The sequence below is a fragment of the Dromiciops gliroides genome, chromosome 5, assembly GCF_019393635.1.
Source record: "Dromiciops gliroides isolate mDroGli1 chromosome 5, mDroGli1.pri, whole genome shotgun sequence".
NCBI classification, from domain to species: Eukaryota; Metazoa; Chordata; class Mammalia; order Microbiotheria; family Microbiotheriidae; genus Dromiciops; species Dromiciops gliroides.
The window spans coordinates 26,959,077-26,984,233 of record NC_057865.1 but is presented as its reverse complement, the minus strand read 5'-3'; the positions used below and the strand labels follow the sequence as shown (position 1 = coordinate 26,984,233).

The 25,157-nt window shown below is 40.0% G+C and overlaps 1 protein-coding gene across 1 annotated transcript in view; it reads right to left on the bottom strand.

The window, feature by feature from the left end:
* Window positions 1–12,630: 12,630 nt before the first annotated feature.
* Window positions 12,631–25,157, bottom strand: part of NEK10 (NIMA related kinase 10) — a 241,392-nt gene continuing 228,865 nt past the window's right edge. Inside the window, 1 exon segment of the mRNA XM_043969156.1 lies at window positions 12,631–19,630. Within this exon segment, the coding sequence (XP_043825091.1) occupies window positions 19,582–19,630 (49 nt within the window). The 3' untranslated portion in view covers window positions 12,631–19,581.

Genomic DNA, 25,157 nt, shown 5'->3' with positions numbered 1-25,157 from the left:
CCACCGAGCTGCCTTTGGTCCCATTTTATCAATGTGGAAAATGATGATCAGAGGTGACAAGTGACTTCCCCAAGGTCACAAAACCAGGAAAGAGGATTAAAACACAAGTCTCCTGACTCCAAATCCAGCACTTTTTTCACTAATAAACTGATGGGCTAAATCAAACCACAACGATCAAACTTTTCAAACCATACTATTTCATTTACTTTCAATTCTTGATTTTGATATAATAACATGCATAATAAACATTTATATAGCACTTTATGTTTTGCAATGTGCTTTTAAAACATTCCATTTGACCCTCACAATTATCCTGGGAAAGCGTTGCCATTATTATTCCCATTTTACAGATGAGGAAACTGAGTCAGACTGTGGTTAAAGTGACTTACCCAGTTTCACACAGCTAATAAATGTCTGAGGCAGAATTCAAATGCAGTCCACCTGATTCCAAGTCCCATGCCCTATCCATTGCACCATCTGGCTGCCTCATCTTTCATTAACTTAGAAGTACAGTGGAATGATGGGGAAATAATAGATTGGATGAGATTTGGGGGGAGACATGGTTGGTACTTTACGACTTTGAGTACCTCAGCACTTTCATGGATAGTACAGGTTGATATGATACAGTTCTCCCTCCACCTGTACATATTGCAGCTAAAAAGAATATTACATTTGGAGTTCTGGGTTCAACACTGGATTTTATCACATTTGTGACATTAGGCAATCCACTTCCCAACTCTGGGCCTCAGTTTCCTTTCTTGTAAAGTGCAGGCGCTAGACTAGAAGGTCTCTAAGGAACTAGTTTGTTCTAACATTCTGTGTCCATCAGTCCAACTATGTGAACTTGGATAAGCCCACTGAATTCCATCCCACTGAGACTCCGTTTCTTTGCCCCTAAAATGAAGGAGTGGACTAGATTTCTAAGGCTTCTTCTGACTCTAATATTCTATGATTTGGTGACTTTACATTTAGCAGATACAAGCTTTTTATGTATGACTTCTGGACTATGTAAATGGCAGCTCTTCCCTGATCCTCACTTTTGGGATGTTGAATAAAACCATGAGGGTGTCAATTTCAAAGTCCTCCCTCTATAAGAAAAGACCTTCCTCAGGTCAGCTGCCTTTTTGAGCCTATTAAATTCTTGCCATAGAAACTGGGTATGTAGGGGCAGCTAGGTGGCACAGTGGATAGAGCACCAGCCCTGGAGTCAGGAGGACCTGAATTCAAATCCAGCCTCAGAAACTTAACACTTAACTAGCTGTGTGACCCTGGTCAAGTCACTTAATCCCAATTACCTCACCAAAAAGAAATAAGAAAAAAAAGAAACTAGGTATGCTCCCATCATTGCCTTAGGTGAGCTCAAGCTAATGACTATTTCAATTCATGGCTGCTCTATAGGAAAGATAAAATTACTCAGTTTTCCATTTAGATAGGAGCAGGTGCCCTTCTCAAGGGGAAAGGGTACAATTTACAGTATCCAGGGTTAAAGGCTAAAAGCAAGACTAAAGTCAGAGACCCGATCATCGTCATCATCAAGGACTTTCAAAGTTGTTGCCTCCAGTCCATTACATAGAAAAGTGTTACAACTGCAGAAAATCCATCCTGGGATAACTCCATATATGGGTTCAGGAGTAATCCAGAACAGACCGCAAATGTTCTAGATCACCTGATTTGTTTATTTTCAATGTAATAACCAGGGTTGTAACTAGGGTGGGGTGACCAAGGAACCATGACAGGCACTAGCATCTAGGAGAGCAATATTTCCTCCTTCTTGTGGTCCTCTTGACTTGCTTTCAGCATATTTGGTGATGTGCCTGACTCTGCTCCTTCATGTGAACTGTGGCTTTCACCCACAAGGTCCCATTGCTGAGATATTCCTCTCCTAGGAGTTGCTTTCATGGAACCCTGTTTGCCACCTTCCTCTTCCTCATGGAGATCTGGAATATTGGCTGCCATTGATGGTGTCAGGGAGTCTATCTTCACCCAGGACAGGCTGTCCTCTGCCCTACTTCCCTATCACCAACTGAGCTTAACCGAAGTTTCAAGATATGGATCTGGGAACAACTACTGCATGAGTATTTGGCTCTGATTCAATAAGTTCCAATTAAGGGATATAAGGTCATCATTGAAGAGATAGTACTGATATGAGTACAGACAGCCCTCATAGGATTCCCAAGTTATGATGAGGTTCCTTCCAATTCCGACCCCCTTCTCCTCCATGGCCCTTTCTTGGGAATCTTTAATGAGCACTTCTGCACACATATACAAACACTCACAGAGTCTATCAATGCACAAGCACTTATTAAGCACTTAATATATGCAAGACACTCTGCTAGGCTCTGGTGAGTCAGAGACAAAGGTAAGCTAGTCCTGTCCTCAAGGAGATTACATTTTAATATTTACACACTCATCCATTATTCTCATTAGCAACAAACAAACGCTGGGGTCATGATTAATGTAGGACAATGTCCCTGCATCTCAATGTGAACCCAAAAAACCCTAGATCTTTCAAGGAGAAAAAGGAATTGTGGATCTGTCCAGTTGGGAAGTATTTGTCGACTGAGAATTAAATCTAGAAACATTATAATGAGTATAAAGTAGATAGCACTGAGGGGTAGGAATGATAGTAGAAGGAGCAGTAATTTTTATTAGAGTTAGCATGGGCCCATTTCTGGGAAGGCTCCCTTACCCACAAGATTCAAGGACAGACAGATTTCCAGGTGTCCTCATCCTCTGAATGCACAGGTGCATGTGTGTGCACATGATCGCATGTGTACACACACACACACACACACACACACACACAAAACCTTGGTGCTGGATCTACATCTCTCTCCTAATTTTAAAATGTGAGGACAAGAGAACTCTAGTACCCAAATGATATAGCCAGAACAAACTGAGAGTGTAACATCTACAGGGTGCAGTAGGAAACAACCAATTTTAAAGAGTTGCTTCATCTATAACTATCCAATTATGCTAATAAGACTTTTAATAGGATTAACAGAATCTTATATATGCATATCAGTGAAAGTCATAGGATTTCCCTGAAAATTCTTTTTTTTTTAATTCAAGAATTAGAAAATTTGGATCAGAATCAGGTGGCTTGGCTTCAAGTACTGGTTCTTATTTACTGGCTATGTGGCCTCAGGCAAATCACCTAATTTTTCTGAGCTTCAGTTTCCTAACCTGTAAAATGAGGATTATGGTCACTGGTGGTAAGTATACCTCACAGGGCTTTGGTGAGGATCATGTAAGACGCATCTTAGGAAAGCTTTTGTAAAAATGTCACAAGCTATCTGTTAATCTATATATGTTATTATGTATATAATGTATTACACATATATAATTATAATATTAATATAGTGATATATAAATATCCATTATATGTTGTTGTTGTTGTTATTTCATGGATTTTGTGGTCTTAACAATATGGTTGCTCCCTCTAATAGGTCAAGATTGCTACGTAGCTATACTTTTTCTAATAAAGATTCTAATAAATGTCTATTGAATTGAATTCTCATCCAGTATAATGTTTGTCTATACCTCTCAGTAAATTCTTTATTTAGTCCATACCCAAGATGCTGGGGGCAAGGTAAGGGGGACTCTGCCTTGAGGCCTTTTGACACTACGTGGATGTCAATGAAGGTCCCCAATATGAAGGGTCTGCTTTGTGCAAGACTTCCAATCACTTCTACTTCTTAGAATCCCTAATTCTTTTTAATACTTAGCCCAAACATCACTGCCTCCATGAGATTCTCCCAGACTGCTAGTGATCTTTCCTCAGTACCTTGTATTTATTCTTGCAAACATTATGTGTTAGATATTATACATGTGCTATATATTACATACTATATTGATATATTACATACATGCATGCATATATCACATCTGCATCCCATATACATGCATGTGTATATATTAAATATTTTATGTATATGTCTGTCACATTTAATCTATATTAGATCAGTGAGATCATAGGTCTAGTCTCAATACCCTATATTTTGAATATGCTTTTCTTTGAACAAGTTGTTGTGAACAAGCTCCTTGAAGGCAGCTGTTTAATTTTGGTTTCAGTATCCTCAGCACCTCGGACAGCACCAGGCACATGGTAAGCACTTAATGCCTGTTTGTTGATTGATTGATTGACTGATTGCTAGATTAAAGGCTCTCAGGGAGTAGAGACACAAAAACAAGATAAGATGGAGGAGTCTCTTCCTTCATGAAATAAGCTATACAGAGACAAGTGAACATAAAATCATCTGAAGAGGAAGAGAACACTAGCACCTGGGGATGGGGTGAGCCTAGATCTAGGAGGGTTTCAAGGAGGTGAATCTGGAAGAAAGAAAACACAAGGATTCTGAAAGGCAGAGGCAAGGAGGCTGGATATTCTAGTCACTGAAGATGGTCAATGCAAAGAAAGAAGTCTCTGGCTTTGGGTGAGTTTACATTTTACTCTGAAGGTCATAAGGGGTCACTTGAAAACTGGGAGAAGAGTGACACAGTGAGACCTGTGCCACAAGAACTTTATTTTGACAGAAGTGGGCAGGATGGATTAGAGAGGAGAAACATTAGAAATAAGGAGACCAAATAAGGAGGCATATACAATAGTCTAGATGAGATTTGATGAATTGGTGAGTGACCATAGGAGTGGGGATAATGAAATCAATGAGATATCCCAGAGGCAAAATCAACAAGATTTAGCAGCCAGATATGAGTGGGTGTAAAGGAGAGATAAGACTCTAGGATTACTCCTAGGTCACAAAACTGATTGGGAGGAATGTGGTATACTTAATAGAAATAGAGAAGTTTAGAGAAGGAAGGGCTTACAGTAGAAGATAATGAGTTTCAAACAGTTCTCAAAAGAATTGCAAATTATTAATAACCATACAAAAGAGTGTTCCAAAGTACTGATTATAAAAGAAAGGAAAATCAAGATGACCCTAAGGATTCCCCTCACACTGTGAAAATTGGTGATAATGAAAAAAGAGGGAAATAAACTAATGCTAGAGAGCTTTTGGGAAGATAAGCATACTAACTAGTGCATTGTTGGTGGAGTTGTGAATCAGTGCAACCATCTGGAAAGCAATTTGGAATTATGCAAATAAAGTGACTAAAATGTCCATACTCAGCATTTCCATTACTAGGCTTATACTACAATGAGGTCATTGATAAGAAAAAAAGTTTCCATATACACCAAAATACTTATAGTACCACTTTTATGATAACATAGAATTGCAAACAAAGTAAATACTCATTGACTGGGGAATGGCTAAAGATGTTGCGGCTCATGAACGTAAAGGAATAATTAATTTGCTATAAGATATTATGGGTGTGATGGATACAGAGAACTTGGAAAGAGCTACATGAACTGATGCAACATGAAGTAAACAAAGCCAAGAAAGCAATTATTACAACAATGAATTTGGAAAGAACAAGTACACACCCTAAAATCAAAAGTGAATATGATAAAATTACAAAGAACAAGCATGGTTACAACACAGAGATAAGAGAAGATATTCCCACCTCACCCCTTTGCAAAGGTGGCTGGCCCACAAGGGTTACATATTTTTTCAAACTTTTTTGATGTATTGATCAGTTATGCTGTTTGTTTTCCTACTATTTATTTATTTATTTTGCCTTAAAAATATAAATTGTTATATGGCATGTTTGGGGGGAGGAGGACTATAATGATGTAAACATATATATATATATATATATATGTGTGTGTGTGTGTGTGTGTGTGTATGTATATACATCCATAAATATATATGTTTATGTATATACACACAAACTTTTTTCTTTGGGGGGGGGGCAAATAGGGTTAAGTGACTTGCCCAGGGTCACACAGCTAGTGTCAAGTGTCTGAGGCCGGATTTGAACTCAGGTCCTTCTGAATCCAGGGTCAATGCTATATCCACTGTGCCACCTAGCTGCCCCAAACTTTTTTTTAAAATGAAGATAATGAGTTTCATTCTGGACAGATTGAGTTTCAGAAGCCTAAAAGACTTCCAGAAGGAGAGTTACAGGAGGAAGTTAATAATACCAGATTAGAGCTCAATAAAGAGTTAAGGTGGTGGTTGTTGTTGTTATTCAGTCCAGTGAGAAAATAATGGGATTTGGCAGCTACTCAAAGGCCCACCTGGAGATTTATCTAAACTGATTGAATTAAGTGAGAGTGATTGACTTTGCTGATTAGCCTATTTAAAGTTAATTAGATTGTAACCATACCTGGCCATCCTTAAGAAGGTATTGTTCTCAGAAGCTAAGGACTTTGAACTCAACTGGAGAACACCTTCAAGTCCAGTAAACCAATGGCTTTGGATGATGATAACCAATCAGCTTGAAGCTGTGTGTAAGGACTGCCTCTGCTCTGGACCTGTAAAAACCTTCCACATTCAGTTTGCTAAGCAGTTCATGGTTGAAGCAGGCTCCTGGTAGAGGACTTGAGGAAGAACTAGACCAGGCTGGAACTCTAGGCTAAAGAGGCCTTTTCTTAACTTTCAGAACTCCATGTGTTTCTTTTTTACTAATACCTAGTATGCTTTAATAAATGCTTAATGCCCAAAGACTGGTGCTAAAGCTTCTAATTTAAGGACACCACGCATTTAGATTTTAAACATCACAGTCCTTTCAATCGTGTCTGACTCTTCATGACCCTATTTGGAGTTTTCTTGGCAAAGATACAAGAGTTTATTGAGTACATAGGAGACATCAGCAGACCTGAATTTTGATAGCTAAGTAGGGGATAGATTGGGGTGGGGAGAAACTTATGGCAGAGAAAGTAACTAGCAGACTATTGCAAGAGTCCAGGCATGAAGTGATGAGAGCCTATACCAGGGTGATGGCAGTTTGAGAGAGGAAAAAGAATACATGAGAGAAATGAAAAAGGTTAAAATCAATAGGCCTTGGCAACAGATTGGATGTTGGGGTAAGAGAGATGGAAGAATAAAGGATGACTCCTAGGTTGTAAGCCTGGGTGACTAGGAGGATGGCGATGCTCTCAACCATTAGGGAAGTTAGGAAAGAAGTGAGGGTCTAAGGAGAAAGAGTTCAGTTCTGGCACAACTGAAGTTGAAGTTGTGAGACTGGAATTCAGCAGAGAGGTTGGGGGGATGGATAAATAATTTGAGAAACCTCAGCATAGTGGTAAGAATTGAATGCATTGGGACTTAGGAGATCAGCAAGTTAAATAGTATAAAGGTAGAACAAAGTCAGGATGGAACCCTCAGGAGCACTCCCCGTACTTTCTTTTTTTGGTGAGGCAATTGGGGTTAAGTGACTTGCCCAGGGTCACACAGCTAGTATGTGTTAAGTGTCTGAGGCCAGATTTGAACTCAGGTATTCCTGACTGCAGGGCTGGTGCTCTATCCACTGTGCCACCTAGCTGCCCCCTCCCCCTACTCTTAAGCATGATCTTGTTGATGATCCAGCAAAAGAGACTTAAAGATAGGAGAACAGAGAGAGCATCATAAAAACCAAGAGAGAAAAAATTATTCAAGGGGGTAAAGAGTTGCAAAGGCTACAGAGAGATCAAGAGGGCTGAGGACTGAAAAAAGGCCTTTGGACTCGGCAGCTCAGAGATCATCAGTAACTTTCTTGTTGTTGTTCTATCCTTTCAGTCATCCAACTATTTTGCTCCAATTTGGGGTTTTCTTGGCAAAGATAGTGGAGGGTTTGCCATTTCCTTCTCCGAATAGCAAATTTAGAAAGAACTCATTAATTCATTAATTATTACTCATTTATTTCAGTTGATTAATGAGGTTGGAAGACAGACTATACAGAGTTCAGAAGAGAGTGAGAAGAATTTCATCTATTATCAACATGTATGAATGATTCTTAATGAAAGCAAAAATGAAGCAGAATGAGCCAAGACCACTGTCTTCTGCTCTTCTGGACCACGTTCTTGCCTTGGCGGTGTAGGTCAGCCAGCAGCAAAAGCAAACAAAGAAACAGGGATGCTGTCTTTGGGTTGTGTTCTGGAGGATGAAAAACCTAATGGCCTCCCTTTATAAGGATAAGCCCTCCTGAGCATGTCAGGAGGTAGCTGGGGAAAAGTCAGTATTAGGGAGAAATTGGAAATGAGCAAAATATTGATTCTGGCCAGGCCTTGGCCTAAAGGAAGCCTGGAGTGGGAGATGGCCAGTAAGATTGAAGGGATTTTAAGGGGAATAGACAAAGAAACGAAGAGACAAAATAGAGGGGTTTTGATGTCTTGAGCAGGGGAAATGGGGGAGCTTCTAATGAAAAGCCTGATTTTTCTTTGTAAATTAGGAGTAGAAGAATGTTGGCTGGGAAAGGGAAAGGGAACAGCATCAAACCCTTGAGGAGAGAAAAGAAAATTTGCAACAGCTGGTAAGGAAAAGTTTTACAGGGAGTTAATCATGTAACAATATACTTTTGCCAAGCAGCAGTGAGGGTCTAATGGAAATTAGATATAAATTTGGAGTAGTCCCACTCAATAGGATGATGTGACTTCCTCTGGCAGCATTCAGGAGCTCAGTAATATGACAGAAATTCAGCTTTACACATGTTGAGTTTAAGATGATTGGACATCCAGTTCAATATATTCAACAGGCAGTTGGAGATACAAGACCGGAAGTCAGCAGAGAGGTTAGGGCTGGATAATTAGATTTGTGACTCACCAGTTTGAGAATTAAATCCATGGGAACTGATGAGTTCTCCAAGTACAATAGGTGCTTTTACTTTCTGCAATCCTCTTGAACCCTCTATTGGTAGGGTAAGGCTACTACAACACGTCCATAGTTAAGTTCTACAGGCATACCTCATTTTATTGTGCTTTGCTTTCTGACACTTCACATATATTGCATTTAAAAAAAATAATTGAAGGTTTGTGGCAACCTTGTTTGAGCAAGTCAGTCAGCGCCATTTTCCCAACAGCATGTGCTCACACCATGTCTCTGTGTCACATTTTGTGAATCCTTGAAAGATTTCAAACTTTTTCATTACTGTATCTGTTACAGTGAACTGTGATTGGTGATCTTTGATACTACTATTGTAATTGTTTTGGGGTGACACAAACCACGTCCATATAATCAATAAATGTTGCATATGTTCTGCCTGCTCCACCTACTGGCTCTTGCTCAGTCTCTCTCCCTCTCCCAATGAGAGGGAGATTGATATTCGGCCAATTAATAACCCTACAATGTCCTTTATGTGTTCAAGTGAACACGAGTCAATTGTGGCAAACTTCATTGTGGTCTTTTTAAAAGAAATCACCACAGCCACCTCAGCCTTCAGCAACCACCACCCTGATCAGTCAGCAGCCATTGTCAACATGGAAGCAAGACCCTGCACGAGCAAAAACATTGTAATTTGCTGAAGGCTCAGGTGATGATTAGCATTTTTGCAATAAAGTATTTTTAATTAAGGGACATAACATTTTTAGACAATACTATTGTACACTTAATACAGTGTAAACATAACTTTTATATGCACTGGGAAACCAACAAATTCTTATGACTCACTTTATTGTGATGGTCTGGAAGTGAGCCTTTAATATCTCTGGGATATGCCTGTATATGTGATAATTTGAAGAGAATGAAGAAAACACTAAAAACTAGAGAGGAACCACATGTAGAATATTTACAACTAATTACTCAGAAGAAGACAGAATTCCCCACAGAGTAAAATCCTTTAAATTAAAGCTCTTGAAAATTTTAATCCTTAAGAGTATTCACTAAGCACCCTCTTTTACCAATCTTCACACTCGCTGGAACAAGCACAGGCAAACACATAGGCTTGTATCTGGGGCTCCTTGAGTCCCCCATTTCTGCAGTAGCTTTGGTTCAAATTCCAACTCTGCAAGAAATGGATGAAGCTGATTTTACCCAACAATGTGAAGGAAACAAAAGTGAAGGAAGAATTGGGAGGAGTTCTAGTGAGAATGACTGAGTTAGGCCTGAAGGAAATGGGACCTATACCCTGGTAGGTCAGTCCTGATAGATGGTGCTCAGGGCAGGGATCCAAGGCTTGCCAACCCTACATCCCCCAACCTTCAGAAGCCTTGCAGACTAGCCTTGCAGAGAAAGGGATGAGAAAGGGAGTTAGAGAATGAATATAACAGGTGAAACAGAAGAGATATCAAAACCTTAATAAAAATTTGCCCCCTGCTGATAAGTCCATAGGGCAAAAAAGGAAGAATGAGTAAAAAATCAGGACAAAAAATGATGCTGGTGTTAAGCCAAGATTAAAAATAGGTAAGGCAGTGGGACAATGGAGACAAGGGTTATGGGTATAATTGAAATGGTTAATTACAGGGTTGAGTTTATGAAGTGAGGTCAAAGGAAAATGGGGAAAAACAGAAAATGGATATTAGGATGCAGAATAAGAGTCGTTTGGGGGAGTAAAGCACACAGAATGATGGCAGAACAGGAGATGATGGTAAGAGTTATAAGTCACAGGTATGGTACAGTAATGGGTAATGGTGAGCTGCAGGATATGATCGTTACTTTAAGTAGCTAAGATACAGTGAAGAGGTAGGTCATGGTAGTTAAACAGGTTAATCAACTTGGAAACCAGAATGTTTGAGAAGGCATCAGTTTGTGTATATTCCAAGTATGAGAGTAAGAACTGGAATGGAGAAGACCATACCCCAGGTCCTGAAATCCTTAAAAAAGGAGGGAAAGTGACACAATAACAAGGAATTGGTGCAAATGACAGTTAACTTTAGAGAAAAGGTTTCTGAGTGGGGCTAGCAGAGGGAGGATCTTGAAGTGGCTGAAGGGAGTAGAGTCTGCTGACTCTTCCTTTGGGGCACATGCATGAGAAGGGGAAAAACATTCAAGAAGACAGGTAATGGATTCCAATGATGATCTTTTCATGAAACAATTTCTCTCTAGTTCTTAGAGTTCTTTTCATTCTCTTCAAATTATGTATTACTCTCTCCCCACCAATAGACAGGAAGCTCCCTGAGAGCAAGAACTATTTTTCATTTGGTCTTTGTAGCCATAGCACCTAACACTGTGCCTAGAAGCCTAGCAGGGGCTCAGCATAAGCTTGTTGGATGGATCGGACCTTTTGAAGTATTCAAGAAAACAGGAAATCTATATTGGGGGAAAAAAAAGTAAAAAATGAGGGAAGGTTTAGACAACACAGAATTATAACATTCATTTTTGCATGAGGAATATAATCTTTAAAGATGAGTGTTTTCCTTTGGTCTTTGCTTAAAAGAGATTTTTCAAGTTGCAATTTGCAGTTAGAAGCAAACTATCCCCTTTAATTTGTTTATTTAATTCCTGTTCTCTGCTATGTAAACATCATTACCCAGAAGAATCAATTTGTTCCTACTTGGAAAAGGCTAAATTGAGAGAAAGATTGGGACCCACAAAGTTTTAAGAAGACAGGGGCTGCTTGTTGTCATAATGATGAGGGTTCCTTCCCCCAAGATGGCTTCTAAGGGAAATGGTCACACCAAGAACATCTAGGAAGAAGACTGAGTTCTCTACCTCCTTGTCAGGACAAGACTTGCTGTTTTATTTATTTTCTGGTTGTTTAATTTACCAAGCTAGCAGTTCTGGATTTCTCCATCTAATGAATGAATCAACATGTTAGATACAAGGTGCACAACCTTTTTGTTACTTCCAACTAAGCCTGTGTCACCATTTTCTAAGGGATTCTCATTCCTCATTATCAAATAGGAAGGGCTTTTCTAAGAAATAAACAAAATAAAGGAAAAAATCACAACTTTTTTTTCTTAGATTAGGAGAGTTGTGAATTTAAGGGGAACTCAACGTGATCCTTCTATCAAAATCCTCCTCCAGTGCCTCACTGTAGTGAAGTCATGTCTGTGGCACAGAAGCCAAGTCAGTGAAAGCTCAGATAGGGCCCAACAAAGTGAAAAGGCTTTGAGTACACACCATCCAATGGATTATGTGCCTTTCCCTGAGGATCAGCCTAGCTAAGATGGGCTCATCTTCAAATCTGTTGCAAAAGAACCCATTATTTTTAAGCACAGCAATTCACAAAGGCCATTTCCTAAGTTGATGAAGGGGATTCATGAAGGGAATGCGCACACTGACAAAACCATAGGTACCTGGAGAACTGAAGAGGTCACATTATTTGGAAGTTCATTCCAATTCCAGTTTCTGGGAGGTCCAGATCCATGTATCTGGGTGACTAATGTTGTCAACCAAATGGCAGCTTCCAGCCTGGGTCCAGAGGTGGCTGATGTGTTTTAACTATTTCAGGTTCAAATGAGCATTTACAAAACTGAGAAGGGAGGGGAAGATTTATCAGTGAACATGGACTAATTTTTGTTTTGTTTTTCTTGGGGGGGTGGTGTTTGGTTTTTGCTGGGCAATGAGGGTTACGTGACTTGCCCAGGGTCACACGGCTAGTTAAGTGTCAAGTGTCTGAGGCCAGATTTGAACTCAGGTCCTCCTGAATCCCCAAGCCAGTGTTCTATCCACTGTGCCACCTAGCTGCCCCAAGCGTGTACTATTCAGTAACACATACTGTTCTGGGAGCTAGGGAGATATAGACAGAAATGAAACAGTGCCTCCCCTCAGGAAGCTTACTTTCTACAACATAGAAAACTGTTATTCAAGATCATTTTTCATGGCATGTGTTCTTGGGTGGAAGTAAATTGATGACAATTATCTTTTTTCAAAATGATTGAAAATAAAGTTTTATTTCCATCCACATTTGACATAACATGTTTAATCAATAGCAAAAATAAAGTTTGCTCACATTTTTCACAAAGATTTCACAGGAGCATTTCTTTGTCCTAATCTCACCCAAGCTCTATCTTGATGCTAGGATCACTAACAGCTTGCCAGCATGTTGGTGAGTTCACACAGGAAGGGCTTGGGTGTCTTCAGAATGTCTTAAGGGTGCCCAGGAAACCTGATTGCCACTCTCACGTCCATTATCCCCCACAGACATGACTGTAAAAACATTTCCACTGATGATAAAACCAGGCCACCCTCTCCTCCCCGACCCCCCCCCAGACCTCTGTGAGCCAGACTACTGGGGGGAGGGAGAAGAGTGTCATTGTCTAAGGTGACAAGAAAGGAGATAATACAGCATTCATTAACATTCCCCAGCCAGAGTCTTTTGTCCCTGCACATTTCTGGACCGTGACCATCCAGAAGAGCGATGTGGTTGAGCCATGTGAGATTATGAGTTCTGCCTCTTTTCAAAAGACAACTCTCTTCTGTGTGAACCTCACGAATTGCCATTGGGAACAACAGACTACAGGAAGCATGATAATTCAGTTCTGATCTGCCGGATGCCAGTGGACAAAATGTACTGAAAGGGTTTCTTAAATTGGTGCTTGTTGGTTTGGAGAAAGTAAATGATGGAATCTTTCAGCAGCTTATCAATGGCCTTACTGAAAATAACCAAGACAACCCCTGCTTGTTTCTTTTCAATCTGCCTGAATGCATGATTCTTCAAAATTACCTGGACTTACCTGAAAAAAAAAACAAGACATTCCCTCCTAAGTTTGCACTACAGGATATAGTGGTCCCAGCTCCGTGCTGGAGGAAGGAGAATGGCCCTTATTTACAAGAAAATGATGGCTTAATGGCAAATATGCCTCCTCTGGGAGCCATTGGCTTCACCTAGGGTATTCCAGAAAACAAGAGCAAAAAGGTGCATGTGTGTGTTGGGGCAGTGGAGGGGTGGGGATAAAGAGAGGCATGGTCTGCACTTGCCTCCAGAGAAGGATGAAGAGCCTTCTGCCACTCTGGGGCTCTCTCCGCAGGCAACCCTGGCAACAATGAACGTGGTCTCTAATGGAATGTCCAACAGTGGCCAGGCTACACCTCTTCTACTGTAGGGCTTACCCTAGGATTCTCAGGAGCAGGGGAAAAAGTGTACTGCTAGAAACCCCAGAGCATCCCTTCCCTTTGCCACAGAGAACAGCAAAGTAGCCACCAGTGACTGGAGGAACCTCCACAAGTCAGCCTTCCCCTTAGAGCTTGCCTTTCCATTCTTAAAGATGGAGTTATCACTTTGGGGGGGATCATACATCTTTGGGGCATCACTGGCTTGAAACAGATTACTTCTTTACTTCACTTTACACAAGGATGAATTCTTCAGAGCTTATAAAAATACTGCCTGCATTCCTTCTTAAAGTGACACATCGCTAACGACTACCCCCAACACTCAAAAAAAGACTGAAGTAAGGGGGAAGTCATGGAGGTCAGGGGCCTTTGATTTTGTTTTATTCAATGGAGAGTCACGTCATCAAGAAGAGTTCTGTGAGAGGCACTTGAAATGATGGACTATTCATGACTTAAGAATATTATTTTATGAGTTAGCATCACAATTTGACTTTAAGATGTGGGGCCTTTAAATTATTTTCACAGATGGCTTCTCGCCGTTCTCAAATATCTGGCACAAATCCCTATGTAGTTTACGGAAACGGTTTTGCACATCTTTGCAAAAACCAAAGGTAATTCTTTATGGGCAGGTCCATATATTTGAAAATGAAATCAAACTCAACCATTTATCTATGTGTTTAAGGATGCATTTAAAGGACAGTCAAGGGGACTTTTCTATTTTTTTTAATGGCAAAATTCATGGCTTTGTTCAAGAACCTAGTGTGCCCCTTCAAGAACAGATTTGAAACAATTCCACTCCAGGTCACATTTCTGTGCTATTTAATCTACTGATCCCATCTCTACAGACATGGTTTGGGATACAGGATAAAGAACCCTCCCTATTTCATAGGAAGTTGCTTCATATTTCTAGGCAAATGATGTTGAGTTTTCTATTGAAAATTGAATTTTTGTTGCAGTTAATTGCAGTCTATTTTTAGCACCAAAATAGGTACTACTCTAAAAAATTATAGCTGCCAAGGAGACTGCTGTGTTTATGAGTGAGCAAGCTTTAAAGAAAAATCTTAATAGCTATTTATTGTGGATTGACCCACTGGCACAACAAATCTCCAGTGCTCATTAGTCATCTATTCAGAATACTAAAGTCCTTTTTATTCTTCTCATAGATCTCAAAGCAACATCACAGCCAAAAATATATAATCAACATTAATGTCTTCTTGACTATATGTAATTTAACTATAATGACACAGGAAACTATAAGTTTCCAGGAAACATTTGAATCTTCTTATTAAAGTGAAAAATAGCATTAACGGATACACGTGCTGGACTTGAAAAACAAAATCTAGCTAAAATTTCTGAATTGAGTATGCACATTTTTCATTAGAGAATAATTAATACAATTTAAGTGGTATCTGGAGATACATATGTATATGCTACATATAAAATTTATTATATACATACAGATGTGCACATATACATATATCCTATATAAATATGTGTGTGTGTGTGCATCTTTTCTGCCTTCTTGGTGTCTGCATGTCTACAATGCATTTATGTTCATATATATGTACATATGACCAATAATTACACTTCAAAGCCAAAAATAAAAAGATGAATATTTAGAGGGAGTTTTCATCTAAGAGGCCAAGGCCAAGAGATGGGACCATTTATCTTTTTTTTGCTTCTGGATTCCCTAGAGTTGAATTTCCATGGTGTCTCTGAGAAGTTGCTTTAGTCACACCACTTTTGCATTGACAGCATTTGTTCTGTGCTCTTCAGATAATCATGGCAAAAAGCAAGACGCAAGCAACAAAGAGCACTTAAAAGGGAAGAGTTTCTGCCTTTGTAAAGAAGGCTAAAGTTATTTCCAGAGGAACTGAGGCTAAAGATCAAACCAACAAAAACCAAAGTATTGTCAAAACCTATTTCCTCTCTCATCGGCCCTCCCACTCAAGAAAGCACGCCTTGGAGATAATAGGTTTTTATCTGAATAATACTGATCAAAAACCACCATGCAATGTCATGGTCATCACACATGAAAAATCTTCATGGTAAATGTTGATGAATATTTGTGGCACAGTTCAAAACCACCCCAGGTTATATCCTGGATTGGAGCATCAAAATTCATCTCATCTAGTCAGATGAATGCAGGAACTTTAAGGACAACAATGACCCCTCATCAAGAGTGTTCCTCGTAATGTTTGAGGTAACATAGCAAGTGTCTGATGAGGAAGGTCCTGTTTGCCAACAAAGAAAGAATGGCAATTAACATCAAAATCATTGCACGTGAGAATGTAAATTTCCACACTCAACATGAGCATTTCTTCCGCAGGTGTCCCCAAAGACTTCACCATTAACCTTTGGTGCAGGGTCCACGTTATTATTGCTCATGATAGTTTAGCCATAAAGGGGCTTGCAAAGGACATATGTGAGAGATGACAATTTTGATGACCAAAGAGCAGGTCTGACTGTGGCAGTCACTTCATGGGGAATGGAAAATCTGGACTTAAAAAAAGTAAAATAAGGTTCAAGAGCAAATATTCAGACATAGTTGATGGATCAAAACATAATTAACTGAAGCATTTGTGACTCAAAAGTGATCCCCAAAAGGCTGATTTGTATTCTATCCATACAAAGTTAAGTCCCTTTGAATTACATGAACTAAGTGGGATTTTCACAGCACAACAAATAATTACAAATTATACAGAAGAAAGAGGCAAAATAAAAGAGAAATGCAATCAATAAAAGATTATCGAGACTTTCCCAGCTCAGAGAAGGACTTGTTCACACAGGAAGATGATTAAGAGAGTCAAAAGCAAAATTAATAGACTTTCACTACAAGCCAGCCTCTCCTAGTTGTTAGGTTAGGGAATCAGTGAGGTCTTTGGAGAAGCTAGAGTAACTCTTGCAGGCCCTTGGGATGCAAATCTTATGATACCTAACTTCCATCCCTTCCAGTAGTTTATGCCCCAGGAAAACTATCCGTTTGTATGACAATGGTAGTATAATGGGTGAGCTGAAAACTGTCTCTCTTAGAAGAACAATATAGGAAAAGAAGGACAGAAAGCTATCTCAGGGCAGAGGATCCATTGGTTTTGTTGTTGGTGTTTATGCTTTTGGCTCCCCTTACACTTAGAAAAATTGTAACTTCTGGTATGCTCAATGACACTGGAAAGGTCTCAGCATTTATGCGCCTCCAAGAAAAGAGCCATTTATTTACTCCTAGATCATTAATATCAAATGCATACACTACAAAACAACAACAACAAAGCACTGGAAAAATAGAACGGGAGGGTCACTTTCTTAAATTCTGATCACTTGATTCTGCGCTTTGCCAATTGGTTTGGAAAGGGGATCATTTTGATGATTGTGCTTGTCATCCACTGGTACCTGGGGAGCACCAAGCCCAGAATGCATGGAACAGCCTAGTTCTAGGCTTCTATCTTTGTCTGGGCTTTCAGTAGCTGCCAGGGGCCACATGGGAGAGAATCAAGTAATGAAACCCTGAGATTGCCACTTAAAAATTAATTTGTAATTAATAACTGAGTGAAGGCAAGGATGTGGGTGGGCAAGATGAGGTCATCAAACCTTTGACCTTATACTTGAAATTACAGAGGGAGGGAGAACTCTCCTTATGCCCGTAGATTTGGAGATGGCCAATGAACTCTCAGTCATTGAAGTAAAGGGGTAATTGATTTGCTGGGGTCACTCTTCATCCCTATCCATACTCATCAAAAGAAGTATGATGTTTTCAGATTTGTAAATACCTCTTAAACAATCCAGATTCTCATGTGTCTGTTTCTTGGTGAAAAACAGACATGAAAATAAAATTACTTGTGTGGACAGGCTAGGACCAAAGAAGTCAGAGCATGGGAAGAGAAAAAAAAAGCTGGATAAGTTTGACAATGCAGGCATTTCAAACGCTTGTCTCCCACCACAAACCTGATCCTTTAATCTTATAATCAGGCCATAGTGAGTGAAAACAGATGCCCTAAGGAATTCTGTAACCATCTAAAAAGGAGACTTCTCACATGATCACTCAACTCCGCTCTGCCATGATCAGGCAGGGATAAGCCTTTGGAAGCTCTGACTTAACCTTTTTTTCCCTTAGTATTACATTTTTTAAAAAGCATTTCCAATCGCCTTGGAGATACAGCTCTTATTTTAAATTACAGTGCCCTTGTAGTAACTGATTTGGTAATAAAGATTCCCATTGGTGCCCACTAGGGGTATTAGTGCAAGTTTGTGAGAATAAGTAGGTCTTTTTTTAAAATATAAAAATTAGTTAAAATATTTATCAGATCACAATAAGAGGGTTATCACACTACATGGGTCATTCTCTTTAGACCATTTTAAAATAAAAAGTAAACTAAACAGATATATTAGCTTAGCCATATATAATCAGCCAAATCCTATCCTTATTGTGCAGAAAAATGCAAATATGTATTTGAAAGTCAGCAAAAGGTTCTTACATGAAAGCACTATTCAGACCCACTTTACTACCACATATTTAAAGGGTATTAAAAGGATACACTGTTGTATCCTTCAGTAAAGGAGTTCTGACTTGGCAAGGAAAGGTTTTGTAAAGCCTTGTCAAGATACACTGTAGTTATCCAGGAAGCACTGTGTGTGCACAAGTGTCTATATGGATATATACACATATGTATCAAAGATGATCATTTTAGAATTATATCTTATGGTCAACAGCCAGATTTATCCAGGGATGTGTCATTGTTTGGCATTTTGATATTCTGGTGCATAAATATATACACAAATGTGATATATATATATATACACACATATGATAATGTGCATATATATATGTTATTGTTTTTACAGTAGTTCACCTTAGATACAAGTACGTATCATTCATTACACAATAATTTTCTTTTTAAACAACTGTTTAAACTTCAACAAGCCAGACCCTGGAGTCAGGATGACTGGATCTCAGAGACAGAGCATATATCTTTTCAACTTTCATTAAGCCCTGAAGATTTGCTTAACAGCAAAGTATCTCTTCTGCCTAGCTCTTTATTTTTTAGGTAAACATAAAATATCTATCTATATATATGTCTATGTATATACATATATATTTATATATACACATATATGGACACTGTACATGAATATAGTCTACTCTTCTGGCCTAAAATTGAAAAATTGACAGTTATTCTCCAAAGCTGTACAGCTTGCCAATACTGTCTACACTGTATCAAGCTTGAAGTTTCCTAGCACCCAGGTGGTAGATATTGAGCCAATTCTTTCATTTAAATTGCAATTTGCAGTTTGAGACTGCTTTTAAAATCACCACTGGATACAGCGACTCTCCCAATTTGTTATTTGGAGCTGTTTTTTTTTTCTTTTTCAAATGTATCCCTATTTTTGATACAAGGAAGGCTGCATGTCCTTCAACAAAGTTCCAGCAATCCTGAGGATCAAATCATTGTTTAAAAAAAATAGGAAAAGCTTTTTTTAAAAAAAATGGAAGAAAGTTTTGCTGAGGAGTGCTTCCTCCCAGCAAATGACACTTGCAGAATCCTGAATGAGTAGCAGACCCAGAGCACCCTGCAGAGAGACTGGAGTGGCCATGGGCCTCACACCCCATGCATCAAGAACCTGGAAAGGCGACCTGGATTTGTTTCAGCATTGGTTTCTTCTCTTCCATACCCTTCAGGCAGAGCTGATCCCTTTGACCAGCACACAGTAATAACTGAAGTCCTGGCAGGTTAACATCATTGGGGAAAAAAAATACCAGTTCACTCAAAACACAGGTTTTTCATCTTTTAGTTGGATAGTTCTTCGTTCCCCATGGATAGGAATGATACCTGAAATGAAAAGAGTTTCTCTAGTGAGAAATATATGAGTTCACATTTTCTTACTGATCTTAGGAGAGGCAGCCCAGTCTCTCTGATCAGTCTTGGATGGAGAGTCAGAAGATGGAGGGTCAAGTCCTTGGTCACGATTCATCAATACCATGGACCATGAGCAATATTTAACCTCCCTGAACTTCCATTTCCTTAACAGAGATGTTACTATTTGTATTACTTCAATCACAGCAAAGTTGCTTCCAAAATCTGAAGTTCCATATTAAGGGAAACTCTTATTAGAAGCCAGTAATGAAAACATGGTCATGAAGAGAGCCATGGAGATTTGTGAGAATGACTAGTCTTTTGCTGAATGTGAATGCTAGAAGGGTCTTTCAGAAAGGAAGGTGTCAATTCTATAGTTCACTTAAATTGAAAATAATTTGAAGTGCCTTGGAAATACTTGACTGTCTATGGACCTTAAAATGTATATTTTTATTTGCTGGGCAAGTCATTTTGGTCAATGAAATGATACAGAGGGAGATACGCCTGTTGGGCAAAGAATGCTTGGTGCCTTGCTAGGGGCTCAATAAATGTTTGTGATTTTTTTCCTATCATAAATAACCCTGGTGCATATTTTAAAGTCAACACATATTATTCAATTTTACATTGTATTCTCTGATTATGTATAAATTTGGCAGAATCCTACACAAACAACAGCACCAACATGAAAATAGAGAAAAACAATGCTCTTTTCTTGGGGTGAGAGCTCTAAGGTCTTAATTATTGTTAATTAAATACAGATATACCCAAGAGTTCCAAAAGCAATGCGCACCGCAAATGGTTTTGGAGTACATAGCCATTGGAGATGGAGCCACCACAGCTAGAACATGCTTTTCTTGGGGGGCAGCTAGGTGGCGCAGTGGATAGAGCACTGGCCCTGGAGTCAGGAGTACCTGAGTTCAAATCCGGCCTCAGACACTTAACACACACTTACTAGCTGTGTGACCCTGGGCAAGTCACTTAACCCCCATTGCCTCACTAAAAAAAAAAATTTAAAAATTTAAAAAAAAATTATAACATGCTTTTCTTGATACCAAGCCTAGATCTGCCTTTCCCAGAACTTCTAAACCCACTGCTCTGAGTTCTGCTGGAGTTAGGCAGAGCAAGTCAAATCCCTCTGTCATATGGCAGGTCTTCAAACATCTATCTATCCTGTCTGTCTATCTATCCTGTCTACCCATCTGTCTACCTATGTCTCTGTTTATCCACCCATCCATTCATCCATCCATCCATCCACCCGCCCACCCATCCATCCACCCACCCACCCATCCATCCATCCATCCACCTATCCATCCATCCATCCACCCATCCATCCATCCATCCACCCATCCATCCATCCATCCACCCATCCATCCATCCATCCACCCATCCATCCATCCATCCACCCATCCATCCATCCATCCACCCATCCATCCATCCATCCACCCACCCACCCACCCACCCATCCATCCATCCATCCATCCATCCATTCATCCATCCATCTTTGTTGGCTCTAACATTAGCTTCCCAAGGACCAGGATTGTTACATTTTTGGTTTTGTCTTTGTCTCCCCAGCCCCTAGCACAGTACTTGGCAGATGGCAGGCACTTAATAAATTGCTGACTACATGGCTTCTAAGGTAATGCTAGCTTGCTTTCCTCCCATGCTGCACCCTGGGCTCCCTGCTCATATCGGGCTCACTTGCTCAAAGTCTCAAGGGAACTTTTAGAACTGGAGGGGGCCTTGAAATGAAGGTAGGTCCTACCACTGAAAAGAGGGCAGACTGAGACCTGTAGTGATTATGGATTGTCTTCAATCATCTAGATGGAAGCCAAGTCCCCCAAGCCTCGGTCCATGGTCCTTTTCCCTGTACCATTCACCCTTATTCTAAAGTATTTTTTTTCTCTCTGGAACACCCCTGAAGCAGGTCAACTATATTCTGTCTAGTTGTTTAGGGAGAATTCCAATGGACCTGTGGCTTTCTTCCCTGATGTGAGAACTCCCTCCACCAACATCAATTTCAAAATGTCTGTGTCTTGGTAACTGAGCTGTGGTGAGTGGCCTGAGGCCAAAAGAAATGAAGTGACCTGCCCAAGGTCATACAAGTAGTGAGCGTCAGAGGCAGGATTTGAACTCATCTTCCTAGCTCTAGGCCCAGCAGTACACTACTAGCCACTGAGACAGGTTGCTTATTATTTTAGAAGCATAAAATAAAACCCCCTTCCCTGCCCCTCCTCCCAAGCCTCTCCATTTGGTAAGCCCCTCTGCGGCATAACAAGGAACCTAGCGATTTCCAATAAGTTTGGAAACCAAGTCCTATAATGAATATACTCTTTATTTTTATTCAATTCATATCTCAGCCTCCTGCTCTTGGTCTACTCAGCTGATGCTACTTGTCTTGAACCACAAACTTCCTGAAGGCAGGGCCTGCTAGCATGGGGCTTCTCACAACCCCTCTGTGGAGGGTTTCTTCAGGACCCGTCATGGGACATTTTACATTAAGCCAACAATCTGATATTGCAAACTAACCCCCTAGATGAGTGGTCCACAGATGTAGAAATGGAAGGGACCTTGAAGCCGCCGACTGCAGCCCCCTCATTTGGGGACGTGAATCAGGGGTCCTCACTCCCCCCAGCCCCCACCCCACTCGAATCTTCATCTACTGCAAGACCTTTGATAAAGATCAAAGGGTCTGGGTGGACGATAGAGGGAACATTTTTCTAAGGCTGGCAGCAATGGGGAATACATTTCTGAATTATACGTGAGACTTTAAAGATTATCTCCCTACCTTTAAGGTGATTCCATAGTTTGTGGAAAAAACACAAGAGTAATGGCTGATCTTATTTTGAAAAAATGGGCTGCTGTGTTTTCCCCTGTTTATGGATAATTATTTATTTCTAATTGGAACCTGGCCCATTTCTTGGCAATTAATGGCCACCTGAAAATGGCTCATGGCTTTAGGCAGAGTCAAGGGTTATTGTTCTCAATCAGTGATTAGCTCCCAAGAAATATCCTGCCTAGGAGCTGCCACTGCTATAAAAAGCCAATCAATCAATCAATCAATCAATTGCCAGAAGAGGAAAGAAAATGTGAAGGTGTGTGGATCTGGGAGCAAATAAAATCAAGTCTGAGATAAGCTCATTATTTGAATCTGAGTCTGGGAGCCATGTTTCCCATTCCATTCAGCTCAGAATGTTATCTTTATATGAGAGCTTATCATCTCTTTATCATAATGAGGAAAATGTTCTCTTCTTCATGGGTTCTAGAACAAGGATCTCAAACTGCACCACAAATCCATGGGCAGCTTCAAGCTTCCTGCAGAACTCCAAGTCATGACCCATGGCCAGCAGTCCTTCAATTCAACTGTATATGGGATTGGATGAACGGGTCTTTCTGATGTTAAGCAAAGCATCTCTTGTATGCATGCAAGTGTGTGCATGTTGTCTTCCCCATTAGACTGTGAGCTCTGAGAGAAGGAAGAGAGCAAGCATATATTGAGCATCTACGCTATATGCCAGGCACTGTGCCAATCACTTTACAACAGCCCCACAAGGTACACACTGTGATTATCCCCATTTTGCAGTCAAAGAAAATGAAGCAGGAAACAGTTAAGTGACTTGGCCACACAACTAGTGAGTGTCTGAGGCTGGATTCGATCTCAGGTCTTCCAGAGTCCAGGCCCAACACTTTATTTACTAGGTCACCTAGCTCCTTGACAGCAGAGACTATCCTCTTTGTATCCCCAGAAATTAGCTCAATGCACAGTACACAGTAAGTCCTTTATGTTGACTAGACTAGGGGTACACATTAGATTAGTGCTACAAATTAAAACCAAATAGAATTTGAATTCAAAACTACTCTTCCAGGTGCAGTGGATAAAGCACCGGCTCTGGATTCAGGAGTACCTGAGTTCAAATCCGGCCTCAGACACTTGACACTTACTAGCTGTGTGACCCTGGGCAAGTCACTTAACCCTCATTGCCCCACCAAAAAACCAAAAAAACAAAACAAAAAAAAAACTACTCTTCCAGACAAAAAACATGATTTGGTTGGCTATACCATGACCTCTAATTTTTAAAACATTAAGAATGACGGGATGGAAGAGGTAGCTATAATTTCTCTATATGTGCAAAAATATGTATTTCACTTTTTAAACAAGATACAAAGCTCTTCTAAGAAGTCTCACTGTGGCCACAGAATTGTAGGACTTGGAAAGAACCTTAGAAATGATCTAGTTCTCCTTCTTTGTATGAAAAAAAGGGAACAAAGTAAGACCTGGAGAGGAAGTAGCTTGATTTTGTTTTTGTTTTTGTTTTTTGATGAGGCAATGAGGGTTAAGTGACCTGCCCAGAGTCAAACAGCTAGTAAGTGTCAAGTGTCTGAGGTCACATTTGAACTCAGGCCTTCCTGAATCCAGGGCTGGTGTTTTTACCCACTGGGCCACCTAACTGCCCCAGAAGTAACTTGCTCCAGGCAATTTGGCTAATCACTGGCAGAACTGGGACTAGCGACTTACAGCTTTGATACTAAATTCAACCTTGCTGAAAACAATGGGCTATAGGCATCCTACAAATGGAAACTTACTAGCAGCTCCTTTTTATACCAAGTTTCAGCTTTGCTATTTCTTCTGGGATTTGTGAATAATGTCAGCCTGAGATTTGTGGCCTTCAAAGGAATGCAATTTTTAAAGTTTGCCATCATTTTACTGCATATACTGCACATTTAGGCAGATTTCAACTTCAAGTCAGGAGGCATTTTGAATCAGGGACACAAGAAGCTGGTGTCATTCAGGGAAGACTGGATGTACCAAGCCTCAGAGGAACAATTTTGTATTAGTACTGCATTTCAGGACTGTACTGAGAAAAAAGGAGAAGTCGATTATTCAACCAACACTCCAGGGAAGGTGGGTGGGTGGTGGTGGTAATTTCTTATAACGATATATCTTTGGAGAACAAGAATTACTCATCCCTTCTCTGAACAATCATAACAAATCCACATTTATAGAAGTAGTATTTTGGAAATAAATCATCAAACCAAGATAGTAGTTGAGTAATCTTAGACATGTGAGATTCATGAGAGAATCTTTGCAGAGAAGAGATAAGAGCAGTCAAGAATTCAACCATCTCTCCAAAGATTAAAAAAAATCATCTAATGGCCTTAAAGTGCTACTTCCTTTCTTTTCTTCTTTCCTTCCTTCCCTTCCTTCCTTCCTTCCTTCCTTCCTTCCTTCCTTCCTTCCTTCCTTCCTTCTTTCCTTCCTTCCTTCCTTCCCTTCCTTCCCTTCTTTCTTTCTTTCTTTTTCCTTCCTTCCTTCCTTCCTTCCTTCCTTCCTTCCTTCCTTCCTTCCTTCCTTTCCTTCCTTTCCTTCCTTCTTTCCTTCTGACCTGAAAGAGTGGGCAGCATGGCCAAATGAACAGTACTGCATCATTCCTGGGACCAGGTTGACATTTTAGCCTGAGCAATATAGATAAATGGCTATGCATATAAGTTTCTCAAACACTTGAAG